At 35.0% G+C, this 14,556-nt stretch overlaps 1 protein-coding gene across 1 annotated transcript in view; it reads left to right on the top strand.

The window, feature by feature from the left end:
* The window catches only part of LOC117695963 (ubiquitin carboxyl-terminal hydrolase 9Y), a 152,662-nt gene that overhangs the window by 42,466 nt on the left and 95,640 nt on the right, over window positions 1–14,556 (top strand). Inside the window, exons 13-15 of the mRNA XM_076706136.1 lie at window positions 1,528–1,734; window positions 3,263–3,399; window positions 5,393–5,526. Of these exons, the coding sequence (XP_076562251.1) occupies window positions 1,528–1,734; window positions 3,263–3,399; window positions 5,393–5,526 (478 nt within the window). The remainder of the gene's footprint in view (window positions 1–1,527; window positions 1,735–3,262; window positions 3,400–5,392; window positions 5,527–14,556) is intronic.

Raw genomic sequence — 14,556 nt, 5'->3', positions numbered from 1 at the left:
TATTGTGAGTCTTACTCCTCATTAAACACACTAATGTGAAATGGATGAGCCAAGAAAATTAGAAGGACCCCAAGATCAAATTCTCAGCACAAAGGTGGTTTGTTTGCCTCAGAGAGACAGAAGGCAAGGAATAAGAGACAAAGACAGGAGATGGAGGACAAGACAGCAGAAGAAGGGGTATTTATTACAGAGGGGAACAGGAAAAAGTACTTAATGCTTATGGATAGAGAGGAGACAAACTTGGGCTTAGGCAGATCCTTGTTTATTAAGGTACAAGGGTAAACCTCGTAACTGGATATGTTAATTAGATGAGCCAAAGGAGGCTTTTGATTGCTGGACTTTAATACATTCATAACTGGATCTTGAGAGTCAGTCTTAAGAGGGAGAAGTAGCCAAATAAGGGAATAGGCCTTGTGGTCTACTTAAGGAATGTTATTAAGGTTTTTAGCAAGTGATAGAGAATTGGGGAAAAGGGCAAGGCCTATCAGAGGAGTATTTGCATACTAACTAGAACTTTCAATTAGCTTTTTAGAGATTCTGTTTTCACAGTCTTGGTATAAGTGAACTTTGTAACTCAATAGGTGGATACATAGGTCAGTTCAACCACTGACTTAAGGCTCAGAGGCTATTAGTACCACAGTTACTCATATTTATAACTTTTTTGCTAGAGATTTGAACTGCTTACTGTAAACCTTTTTTATTATCTCAATTCCACCACCTGAATTTAGTTTGTCTGCATCTGACTACTGACTATTAACATGAAGGTCTTCCATGAAATGGTAGTGGTAGGCCATTCCCAGTCTCTTGTATTGTGTGTATACTACTATTTACCTAGAAACATGTGAACAAACATGTATTTATCCACACAGAGAACCAAAACAAGACCAAAATAAGGCTACCATGAATGTCATTTTGTGGGGCCAGTGAGTTTTATTTGGGTTACTTAAAGGAATATGAGTTAAGAGTTACTTAAAGGAAGATAAATGACTCAAATGTGCTGCTTCAGCATGGACTATTCAAGATGGATGACAGGCATCAACAGGCTAATATATTTGGTCAGTTTTAGAGATTTCCTTGCAGGCACTTAGTTGTTTAGTTCCTGAGCTGAAGGAGTTTACCTACAAGAATCCTATTGTTTCACCTCCCCACTTTAGCATCCTGTGTCTTAAGGAACTTTCCTCCAATGTAAAGTTTTAATTTCTTGTTTCCAAAACAACAGTTTGGGATTATTTTTTTGTGTGTGGTTTATTTGTTTTCAGGGCCCCATGATTGTGAATTTTAGACTTGTCAGAAATGTGCTGTTGTCCTGAGGAGACAGTCAGTCTCTGTATTTCTTATATCCTATCTATTTAGTTCCTCAGTCATTAGCATTTTAATATTTACTGTTAAATTATGGTTTTGCTTGTAAAAAGACAGAGAAAAGAATGGAAGAAGAACTTAAATATAGTTGTGAAAAACAGCACCATTAAACATGATGGTTTAATGCAAATAAATACATAAATTCTGTATGTTTAAAAAAAATTTTAGGAAAGCTGGACAAATGCAAATAAAAAACAACGTGAAAAACTCCTTGAATTGATACGTCGTCTTGCAGAAGATGATAAAGATGGTGTAATGGCACACAAAGTGTTGAATCTTCTTTGGAATCTAGCTCACAGTGATGATGTGCCTGTAGATATCATGGATCTGGCTCTCAGTGCCCACATAAAAATACTCGATTATAGTTGTTCCCAGGTAAGGGAGTGCTTCTTTGTTTACTTTTTCTGTTCTTTTTTCATCTGTTAATTAATTGGAGGATATTTGCATTTTATTCTGTCATTTTGTTTTCAAAGAAATCTTGAAGAATTGACTAGATTGACAAAAATCAGTTAAAGATGTATTGGGAATGATTTATTTTTGTTTTGAAAATGAAAGTTAAAAATTACTAGGAAGAATTTATTCATGCTTTACTTACTTGAATTTAGTCAGGTAAAGAAAAATCAAGATTAGGTCTTCAGAGGCCTACTTCTAATTTATTGGTAAAAGGTGTTTATCATGTATACCTGATGACATCAGTTTAATTTCGGGATCTTATATAAAAGTAGGAGAAAACAAACTTACTGAAGTTTTCTTCTGACCATTTTGTGGTCTTGTTTATTAAACATGCACATACACAATAGTTAATATTTTAACTATTAAACTATTAATATTTTAACTATTAAAAATACAGTTGTAAAAATGTATAACAGTTTAATAACTACTTACTGAATTTGTCATCAAAAATCCTATAAAATCTCTTAAATTATTCATTATCATTATACTGTGTGCTTAAAATATTCCTTATGAAGTTGCAGAGATAACTTAGTTTGTAAATTTTTTCTCATGCAAAAATGACCACACACATTTGACTCCCATACTAAAGGAGCAGAAATGAGACAATCACTGAGGTTTGTTGTCCAGACAATCTAGAAGACTGAAATCTATGTTCAGTGAGACACTATAGGTCAACACTTAGTAAGAGTTAAGAGGGGAAGATACCAAATGCTGATGATCTCTTGTTACACACATATTCACACAACTTTTTCTAACAGATAATCTGCACAGAAACAATATCATTTCAAAGAAACCTAAATTTCTGATTACTAGGAAAGTAATATACAATACTAAAAAACTAAACCAAAGCAGAATATTGAAAGTGAAGTCATGATTACAGTATTTCTAGTTTCCTGAGGGTTGAAACTTGGCCTTATTTCCTGTGCATTTTATTGATCTGTTTATACTTTGTTGGTGTTTTTTATTTTCAAATTATTGTACTCTTATTTTCTTGAAGAAACAAATTTTCTGTATTCTTTATTTTACTTAATGTGTTAATGCCTATATAGTAATAGTTACATATGAGATTTCTTGTTTGCTGCTAAATTTTATAATTTAATAGAATCAGCAAAACACTAAATAGTACATAAAGCCCATGTTTAGACAAACACCTTAAAACAATACTACTTATGCATGTACCTCTGCCTGGGAAATTCTGTGCTATAGGTATATTAGAAACCAAGTAACACTGAGTTTATTATATTTTACATTCCAAAGCATTTTGTTCTATTGAAGTTGTATCACATACTTTTGCTTAAATGTTTTTTCTTTTATGAAATTCTCAAAAAAAAACTTTGAAGGTGGAGTTAATATTGAGTTATATTATGTACTAAATATTGAACTCAGTATAATTACCTCGAGTTATTTTGTTATGTTTTAACAAAACATAAATAATTTTTATGTATGTTAGGATCGAGACACACAAAAAATCCAATGGATAGACTGCTTTATAGAAGAATTTCGAACAAATAATAAATGGGTTATCCCTGCATTAAAACAAATTAAAGAGATTTGTAGTTTGTTTGGTGAAGCACCTCAAAATTTAAGGTAAGGTTTTAAATACAAGTTTACTTACTTTTATTTATAAGTGTGTTGAAATTAGCCTATAGTTATTGGTAAACTCTAAGGAAAAGAAAATGGCAAGGTTTAGAGAAAGGGTTCTTTTTTTTTTTTTGCTTGTAGGTTTTGTTTGAGATATATATATAGTGAGATACATATATATACACATACACACACATATATAGTGAAGTAGATATAAATATAGATATAGATAGTGGTATATGTTGTATATTTTACATGTACACATACCACTAGCTATCATGAAACTTACTATATAGACCAGCCGATTTCTCTCTTGAGCACTGGGTTAAAGAGGAACACCACCATACCTGGCCTTGTTGGAGGTTTTTTGTTGTTGTTATTTTTTGTTAATTGTTGTTTTTTCTGAAACATAGTAAAGATCCTTGATTATTTCAGTTACTTTATATTTTATTGAGTGGATGAGTTGAAGATGATATAATTGACTATTACAAATCGATATAATTGGCTGTCTTTTAATTCAGAATTACAACTTGACATTCAGTAACTATCCTAGAAATGACAATAGTTGATGTTTTTATTTACTTCCATTTTATTTTACCTTACGTTTTAAGTTTCTATTTTTTCATTCACCATACTTGTTTTTGTTTTTGTTTGTATAGACAGGGTTTCTTTGAGCAGCAGTTCTGGCTGTCCTGGAACTCATTTTGTAGAACAGGATGTCCTCAAACTTAATGCCTTTGCCTCCAAGTGCTAGAATTAAAGGTGTGTGCCACCAACCCAGTTTTTCTTCAAACTTTTATGTTAAATTTCAAATTTCAGACTACAAATTGACTTAGATTATGAAAGGTAAAAATCTCTATAAAGGATTTGTTCGTCAGTAGTTTAAACTAGAAAATTTTTTTGCTTGCTTTTGAGGTAGGGTCTTTCTTACTATGTAGGCTTGTCTGGCCTGAAACTCTATGTACATTAACTGGCCTGGAGCTTACATGGATCCTGCTACATCAGCCTTCCAAACTCTGACATGTGTGCACCAACATGAGAAAAGTGTAACCTTAGGGAAGTGAACTGGGTCTAGCTAAATTCTAGAAAGGACCTTCCAACTATAAGTATCTTCTTGTGTATAAGATAATTAGATGGTTGAGAAAATCCTTTCTGTCTTTAGCTTGGTATGATTATGAATTAAAATACAATTCTTTTATATGTAGAAATTTAAGGTATCATTTATATGCTTTAATTTTTTTCAAGATGAACTTTAACAGTATTTTTCTAGTAACAGAAAATAGTACAGAGTTACAGAATTTTGTGGAGATAAGCAATGAAAAAAATAAACAGTATTGATAGTCTATTTTGATTATGTATGACCCAGACTTTTGGTCCTTTATAAAATATATTCATACTATTTTCAGGTAGATGTATATGTACTTCCCTAAAGCTGGTCATTTCATTAGTATTTGAAGAATAATTCTATTGAGTTACGATTATAAAAGTATACTTGTCAAACCTGCACAAAGAACCATTGGTTCAGACCTCCATACAGAATAAAACTAGTCATGGCCAGTATATACCAGTACAATCACAGCACTGAAGAAGAAGAAAAAGAGGCATCAGGCTGTACTCTGACTCAGTAATTGTGAGAAATTGACTGCTTTGTTATAGTAAGAAAATAAAAATGAAAAGCCAGTATCTTTACTTCCAATAATATTAAGGAACAAAACCCATTGCAAACATAAAATTTCATAATATATCTTTATTGGCTAATATTTTGGCTATGTAACACTGTACTTTGATACTATTAAATTGGAAATGAATTTTACCTTTTATGTTAAAATTGAAATAAATCCTTTTATGACTAATATAGATCATTGTTACTGTTATATTTACTATTAGGTGAATACTGATTATATTTTCTCTAAATGTTAAGCATTTAAAACTAAAAGTATTTACTGTAAATAATGATACTGTTAATTCGTATAATGACACTGTTAAGTTCTAATTTCAGTCAAACTCATCGAAGTCCTCATGCATTTTATCGTCATGACTTAATCAGCCAACTTCAGCATAATCATGCTTTAGTTACTTTGGTAGCAGAAAACCTTGCATCTTATATGAACAGCATAAGATTGTATGCTAGAGGTATGTATAGTAAGCTAAAATTAACTATTGAGAATCAGTGTTTTGGAAATTAATTTCTTGACTTTTATTTTGATTTAAGCAGGTGCTAATCACCTCAAGAACATTTATTTTTGTTCGTGAAAAAATCACACTGTTAGTTTCATGAATTGTAAAATTTAGTTAAACAATGGAAAATTGATGTAAATACCCTCTTCCAGATAAAAGTTTATAAAAGTTTAAATTGTACATATTATAAATGACATTAGCATCTGTGAGTAATGTACTTTTAAGTTTTTTATTTATTTTTATGCCTATGGGTGTTTTGTCTTTTTATGTGTCTGGTCCCACACATTTGTGTCTGGTGTCCTTCATGGCCAGAAAAGGGTTTCATATCCACTGAAACTAAAGTTTCATATTGCTATGAACCCACCATGTGGGCTCTGAACTCAAACTCATATCCTTCCCAAAATCAATATGTATTCCTCTAGAAATTCATTATTCTAATACAATTAAATTATCTTTACTACTAATAGATAATAATAGAACATAACAATATAAGTAGCATGATACTATATTGATTATGTGATGACAAGAAAGAACTCAGTACAGATTCAGATTATTTTTGTTGCTATCATTTTTAATCTAAAGTTGTAGAAGTGTGTAAAATGAAGGGCAGCAGAATTTTCTTAAAGTTTTAAATGCATGTCACCCTAAATTTTATACAAACTAAATTCTAAACTAGTTTTCAGTGTCTTTCAATTATATTGTGTTGTTGTTGTTCTTCCTCTTCATATATTTTAAATGTTAGCCTACCATTGGGTGTGTAATTGATAGTTCTTTTCCCATTCTATAGCCTGCCACATTATCTGAATGACGGTGTTCTTTGCCATATACAAACTTTTTAAAGTGTGTCCTTACGAAACTCTGGATTCCTCAGTAATTGTTATGATGTCCCATTCTTGTATCTAATTTTATTAATTTGAATCTTTTCTGTGTTTTAATTTGGCTCAGGGTTTATTGGCCTTAATGATTTTTCTCAAAGAAGTCTTTTTCTTTAACTATTTTTTGATATTTATCTTTAATCTTTTTTTACACTCCAATTGTTATCCCCCTCCTGATCTGCCCTGAAACAGTTCCTCTTCCCATTCCTCCTCCCCATCTCCAAGAGGATGTCCCCATCCCACCCACTCCACACTACACCACACTGACAGGCCTCCCCACTCTCTGGGACCTCAAATCTCTGGAGAGTTAGGCGCATCTTCTCTCACGGAAGCCATACCAGGCAGTCCTCTGTTGTATATGTGTTGAGTGCCTCAGACCAGCTCTTGTATGCTGCCTGGATGGTGGCTCAGTGTCTGAGAGATCTCAGAGGTCCATGTTACTTGAAACTGCTCATCTTCCTATGGGATTACCCTCCTCCTTGGGTTCTTCCAGCCTTTCACTAATTCAAACACAAGGATAATGAACTTCAGTCAAATGGTTAGGTGTAAATATCTGCATCTGTTTCTCTCAGCTGCTTACTGGGCCTCTCAGAGGACAGCCATGCTAGGCTCCTATCTGTAAGCATACCATTATATTAATAGTGTCAGACCTTGGAACCTCTCCTTGAGATGGATCCCATATTGGGCCTGTCACTGGAACTTCCCCCCAAGTCTCTTCTCCATTTTTGTCCCTGCAGTTCTTTTAGACAGGAACAATTCAAGGTCAGAGTTTTTGACTGTGGCATGGCAACTCTATCTCTCCACTTGATGTTTTGTCTTTCTAGAGGTAGACTCTATAAGTTCCCTCTCCCTCCTGTTGGGAATTTTATTTAAGGTCCCTCCCTTTGAGACCTGAGGAAGTTGAACTCAGTCAGGACTTTTGAAAGAGCAGCCAGTGCTCTTAACACCTGATCCATCTCTCCAGCCCTTAGCTGATTTTTTTGTATTGTTTTTGTATTGTTTTTGTTTGTTGTTTTATTGACTTCAGCACTGGTTGTATTTTTTTGTTTTGCTGTCTACTCTCTTGGAATGTTATTTCTTCTTTTTATTCTATAGCATTTAGGTGAATCTTTAAGTTGCAATAATGAGATCTATCTAATGTTTTTAATATAGACACTGACTTAATTAGTTTTAACTATTACTGTGATAGAACACCATGACTAAAAGAAAGTTTAGGAGAAAGGGTTGACTTGGCTTATACTTCCACAGCACTATTCATCATTGAAGTAAATCAAAATATGGCATCTCAAACAGTGCAGGAACCTGGAATCAGTAGCTGATACAGAAGCACTGGAAGGGTGCTTCTTACTAGCTTGCTTCCCATGGTTTGCTTATCCTGCTTTCTTATAGCATCTAGGACCTCCAGCCCAGGGATGACACCACCCATAATGAGATGGGCTTTCCCTTGCCAGTCACTGGTAAAGAAAATGCCTACAGGTTTGTCTACAGCCATATGATAACTTGTGTTCAGTGCCAATACAGGCACTTAATGCTCTCAGCTTTCATCTTTGAACTGCTTATAAATTTTTTCCCATGGATTTGAGTATGGTTTTTTTTTTTTTTATTTAATTCTTAAAAGGTTTCAATTTTCTTCTTGATTTTTTGGCCCATTTTTTATCCCCTATTGAGTCATTTTCTTTAGTTTGTATACTTTCATTGGTGTTGGTGTTGATTTGCAGCTTAAGTCTTGGTGGGCAGTTAGGATGCAGGGAGTTATTTCAGTTTTCTTGTGTCTGTTGCTTTGTGTTCATATATGACGTCAATTTGGGGAAACTTTTACAAGGTATTGAGAACAAAATATATTTTTTGTGTCTTTGGGTGAGATGTTCTTTAAATATCTGTTAAATTCATATGACATTTTTATCACAATTATTGTTTATTATGTAATATTTTACTATATAGCATATAATATGTATTTGTTTTATATTATTTATGTATAGTATATATCCAGTATATGTGTAGTATATTTAACTATGTAATTATATATTATGTATGTATTTAGTTTATATATATAATTATATGTAATAAATATAGATTGCCAGTATTATTTAATGCCAGATTTCTCTATTCGTTTTTGTATGAGTTTCGTTTACTGCTCAGATTGGAATATTGAAATCACCCACTCTTGCTGAATGAGACTCAATATTTTACTTGAAGCAGTTATTTTTCACATAAACTTGGGTGCCCTTATATTTCTTATTTAGATGTTGAGAACTGCAAAGTCCTCATGGTTAATTTTTACCTTTGAGGAATATGTAGTGTTCTCTCTTTTCTGATTTGATTTGAAAGTCTGTGTTCTCAGATACTAAAATGGATACACCAGCTTTTTTCATAGGTCCATTTCTTCTTTCTGGTAACAATGAATTCTGCTTACTTGTCCAGTCTTTGTCTTTTTATTAGGAAATTGAGACAATTAACAGTGAGAATTATTAATGAACAGTTATTGATGAACAGTGTTTACTGATCCTGTTATTTCATTGTTTTTCCACTTCATTTTATTTACATATCTGTGATTTTTTTTCAGTGAAGTTGACTTCATCAGATAGAAGTTTCCTTTTTAGTACCTTTTGTAGAGTTACATTTGTTAGAGAGATACTCTTTAAATTTGGTTTTATCATAGACTGTTTTTTTCTCCATCTATTGTGATGAAAAGTTTTACTGGATATGGTAGTCTGTGGTCACTTAGCATTTAAAGACAACTATCCAGGTTTTTCTGCTTCTTAAAGAGTCTTCATTGAGTCAGGTGTTTTTTATATGTTACTTGGACTTTTTTCTCTACAGATTTTAATGTCCTTTGTTCTGTATGTTCAGTGTTTTGATTATTATGTGCTGTGAAGAATTTATTTTCTGGTCCAGTATATTTGATGTTCTATATGCTTCTTGCACCTAAATAGGTACCTTTGTGTTTAGGTTTAAAAGTTTTTCTTCTGTGATTTTGTTGAAAATGTTTTCATGCCTTTGACCTGAGTTTCTTCTTCTATTCATGTTGTTATTTATAAATTGAGTTATTAGAAGTGTCTCAGATTTTCTTTGTTTTGTACCTGAATATTTAAGGTTTAACTTTTTCTTTGACTGAGATTTCCATTTCTTCTATCTTGTCTTGAGTGCCTGAGATTCTCTCTTCTATGTCTTTTCTGTCAGTGATACTTTTTCTCTGAGATTTTTGTCTTCCAATTTTTTTTGTTTCTAGTTTTGGTTCAGTTTGCAATCTCTTTATTGATTCTACTCTACATTTATGTCTTGAACCTTAGTCATTATACCAGTCCATTTTTTGTATTTTGTGTTTCATAGACTTCACTAAGGGAATAAATTATTCATATCCTGTCCTCATTAAGGTCCTTGTACATGTTCACAGTTGAAATTTTTTTCTTCTTTTGGTTTTTCAAACCAGTTTTTGGTGCAATCCAGGCTTTTATAGACCTGGCTTTGTAGACTTCAAATATTTAACCTCAGAGATCTTCCTGCCTCTACCTCCCAAGTGCTGGGATTCCCACTGTCCCTAGCACTTAATTGCTATTTTGACATTCTTGCCTTGTGCTTCAGTTACAGCGCATTTTTCTTTTTTTTCTTTTTTTTATTAGATATTTTATTTACACTTTAGATGCCATCCCATTTCCCCATTCACCCCCTTAGAAAACCCCAATCCCATGCCCCCTCCCCGCTTCTGCATCTATACATTGTTTTTAAAATGTTAATCATAGGCTTTATAAGTTTGGTATTGCTCAATCAGAGGTATAACTCACTACCCAACCTGGATATATCAACTATCTTTGACTGGTGGAGATAAATGAACATCTGCCTCCCTGTCTCCCCCTTCTTTCTCTCTTTCATCACCTAGCTTCTCCTTTCCTTATTCTCCTCCTCTTCTTATTCCTTCTCTTCTTCTCAGTACTCCTCCCAACTTAGCTTCTCCTACATATCACCCTTCCTGTTAAAATAAAACTTTTCTCTCCAAATACAATTAGAGCATAATTATGCCAATTTGTACCAGTGAGGTACAAGATAGTCCTAATGCCCAGTCCATCATTTTGTTGACTAACCAGCATGTCTGTCGTCTATCCTAACTAAAACATTTAGTTCTGAACCTGGCTTTAGGATGATTGTCAGCTGACGACCACCTACTCAAATCTTTTTCTCAAGGTAAAAAGCCAGAATTGACTATGAGGCTATAAGTTTTCAACCCCGTCAGAGATCCAGAATGCCTGAGTTAACTATAATTGTGGGAAACACAAAGCATAGCTTCTAAAACTTAGCCAATTTATAGAGACCTCTGAACACCTGAACAGTCCCTCTACTTCAAAACGTTGGAGCATCTGTTCTTCTGCCTTCTGGCCCAGGATCATCTGACAGACCTTAGTGCTGCAGAATTATTAAGGGCTGATTACTCTGTCTAGGCAGATATGATCAGTTGACTATTCTGCAAGTGTGTCCTTTTCTGGACAGTAATTTGTCTGTAGAAGGAGAGAGGCAATTCTTGCCTAGTGGCTGTCTCACCACAACTAGAGTAACGCCAAACATGCTCAATTTCTTCTTAGAATTCAATATAGGAAGCTGTCAGGAGCAGACAGGTCTCTAATGAAAATGAACATTAATACTGAAATGTTTGTCATGTCAATTATAAGGATTTCTGATGTTTTGAAAACCAGCTATCCATGTAAGGTAATCTGGACTGTTGCCTGTTAACTCCACTCAGCTATCTCTAAATAAAACATAGAGAACACCCTTATAATAAACTCCAAGTCATGAATTTGCTACAGTCCCTTAACTCACAGGCTGACCATCTCAAATCAGTTAAAAAAGTTAAAGAAGGACTGGGTCTAAGCCTTGTATTCCTAAATGTGTTATACTGGTACAATGCCTATGAGAGTATCAATATTCATGTCACTCTTATATCAATAAGAACCTCATACCAATGAAAACCTTAAAATTTGTAATCAAAGTAAATTGGTGCTATTTAAGAATTTATGTCTTCATCTTGATACTAACTATACAGATTTCTACTAATAGGTTATGGCTATGCAATAAACCCTAACTAATCCTCTCTGTTCCCACAAAACCACTACTTTACCCTAGAAAGACAGCCCAACATTTACGACCTTAGTCCCCAAGCCCAGGGAATAGGGGCGCTGACTCATCATTAGCTTCTTCAAGCTGATTATGGGCATTAAGATATTAGAAGAGGAGTAGGGGGAAGGGCAAATTGACAAGCCTCTGATGCTGTGTCTTCACTGCCTCCAGATGGAATTCCCGAACCTCAGAGGTTTGAGCAGGTCTGCCCAGCTTGCTTGTTGAGTAGATACACCAAGGCTGATAATTCTGCAATATACAATTCTCAAAACAAATTTTAGTATCAAGATAGGTTTTTTTTTTAATAGGGCTGACATTTTATTAAGGATGTTGGTTCTAACCACTTTTCTTTTTTTCCCTCTTTTATTGGATATAATATTTACATTTCAAATTTTATCCCCTTACTACATTCCCCCCACCACCCAGGAACCCCTTATCCCATCCCCACTCCTCCTGCTTCTATGAGGGTGTTTACCCACCTACCCCCAGTCCCCCTCCCCACCCTCAAATTCTCCCCCGCCCCCCACTCAGTGCTGAACCTTCAAGGTACCAATGACCTCCCTACATATACAGTTGGAGTCATGTGTCTCTCCTTATGTGCTCCTAGGCTGGTGGATTAGACCCTGGGGAGCTCTGGCTGGTTGATATTGTTGCTCTCCTCATGGGGCCACCAACCCATAAGGATCATTCAGTTTACTCTCTAACTTCTCCATTGGGAACCTTTGATCAGATTAATGGTTAGCTAGAGTATCTGTCTCTGGGTATGTCAGACTCTGGGGGACCTCTAAGGAGACAGCCTTATCAGGCTGCTGTCAGCTTTCCCTTCCTGACAGCCATATCAGCATCTCTTTTTGGTGACTGCACATGGGATGAATACCCAGGTGGAGTGGTCTCCATACAACCTCTCCTTCAGATTCTGTCCCACACTTTGTCTCCATATGTGCTCCCTTGGGTATTTAGTTACTCTTTCTAAGAAAGACCTAGGCATCCTCACTTGTTCTTTCTTCTTTATGAGCTTCATGTTGTCTGGTAGTTGAATCTTAGTTGTTTGAAACTTTTGGGCTAATCTCCACTTATCAGTGAGTAAACACGATGTGTTTTCTTTTGTGATTGGGTTACCTCACTCAGAATGATATTTTCTAGTTCCATCCATTTACCTAAGAATTTCTCAAATTCATTATTTTTAATAGCTGAGTAATATTCCATTGTGTAAATGTACCACATTTTTTGTATCCATTCCTCTGTTGAAGGGCATCTGGGTTCTTTCCAGCTTCTGGCTATTATAAATAAGGCTGCTATGAACATAGTGGAGCATATGTCTTTGTTATATGTTGGGGCATTTTCTGGGTATATGCCCAGAAGTGGTATAGCTGGGTCCTCAGGTAATGCTATGTCCAATTTTCTGAGGAACTGCCAGACTGACTTCCAGAGTGGTTGTACCAGCTTGCAACCCCACCAACAGTGAAGGAGTGTTCCTCTTTCTCCACATCCTCATCAGGATCTACTATCACCTGAGTTTTTGATCTTAGCCATTCTGACTGGTGTGAGGTGGTATCTCAGTGTTGTTTTGATTTGCATTTCCCTGATGAGTAAGGATGTTGAACATTTCTTAAGGTGCTTCTCCACCATTCCTGTTTCCTCAGTTGAGAATTCTTTGTTTAGCACTGTACCCCATTTTTAATGGGGATATTTTGTTGCTTGTGGTCTAATTTCTTGAGTTCTTTGTATATATTCGATATTAGCCCTCTATCGGATGTAGGATTGGTAATGATCTTTCCCAATCTGTTGGTTGCCGTTTTGTCTTGTTGACAATGTCCTTTGTCTTATAGAAGCTTTGCGATTTGATGAGGTCCCATTTGTCGATTCTTGATCTTAGAGCATAAGCCATTGATGTTCTGTTCAGGAACTTTTCCCCTGTGCCTAGGTATTCGAGGGTCTTCCCCAACTTCTCTTCTATTAGTTTCAGTGTATCTGGTTTTATGTGAAGGTCCTTTATCCACTTGGAGTTAAGCTTTGTACAAGGGGATAAGAATGGATTAATTTGTATTCTTCTATATGTTGACCTCCAGTTGAGCCAGCACCACTTGTTGAAAATGCTGTCCTTTTTCCACTGGATGGATTTAGCTCCCTTGTCAAAGATCAAGTGACCATAGATGTGCGGGTTCATTTCTGGGTCTTCAATTCTATTCCATTGATCATCCTGTCTGTCTCTGTACCAATACCATGCAGTTTTTATCACTACTGCTCTGTAGTACAGTTTGAGGTCCAGGATAGTAATTCCCCCAGAAGCTCTTTTATTGTTGAGAATAGTTCTTGTTATCCTAGGTTTTTTGTTATTCCAAATGAATTTGTAGATAGCTCTATCTATCTCTATGAAGAATTGATTTGGAATTTTGATGGGTATTACATTGAATCTGTAGATTGCTTTTGGCAGGATAGCCATTTTACTAAGTTAATCCTGCTAATCCAGGGGCATGGGAGATCTTTTCATCTTCTGAGATCTTCTTCAATTTCTCTCTTCAGAGACTTGAAGTTCTTGTCATACAGATCTTTCACTTGCTTGGTTAGATTCACTCCAAGATATTTTATTTTGCTAGTGGCTATTGTGAAGGGTGTCATTTCCATAATTTCTTTCTCAGCCTGTTTATCCTTTGAATAGAGGAAGGCTACTGATTTGTTTGAGTTGATTTTATATCCAGCCACATTGCTAAAGTTGTTTATCGGGTTTAGGAGTTCTCTGGTGGAACTTTTAGGTTCACTTAAGTATACTATCCTATCATCTGCAAATAGTGAAATTTTGACTTCTTCCTTTCCTATCTGTATCCCTTTGACTTCCTTTTGTTGTCTAATTGCTCTAGCTAGGACTTCCAGTAATATATTGAATAGGTAAGGTGAGAGTGGGCAGCCTTGCCTAGTCCCTGATCTTAGTGGGATTGCTTCAAGTTTCTCTCTATTTAGTTTGATGTTGGCTACTGGCTTGCTGTATATTGCTTTTACTATGTTT

Source organism: Arvicanthis niloticus, assembly GCF_011762505.2.
Source record: "Arvicanthis niloticus isolate mArvNil1 chromosome Y unlocalized genomic scaffold, mArvNil1.pat.X SUPER_Y_unloc_1, whole genome shotgun sequence".
NCBI lineage: Eukaryota > Metazoa > Chordata > Mammalia > Rodentia > Muridae > Arvicanthis > Arvicanthis niloticus.
This window is presented reverse-complemented; position numbering and strand designations above follow the sequence as displayed.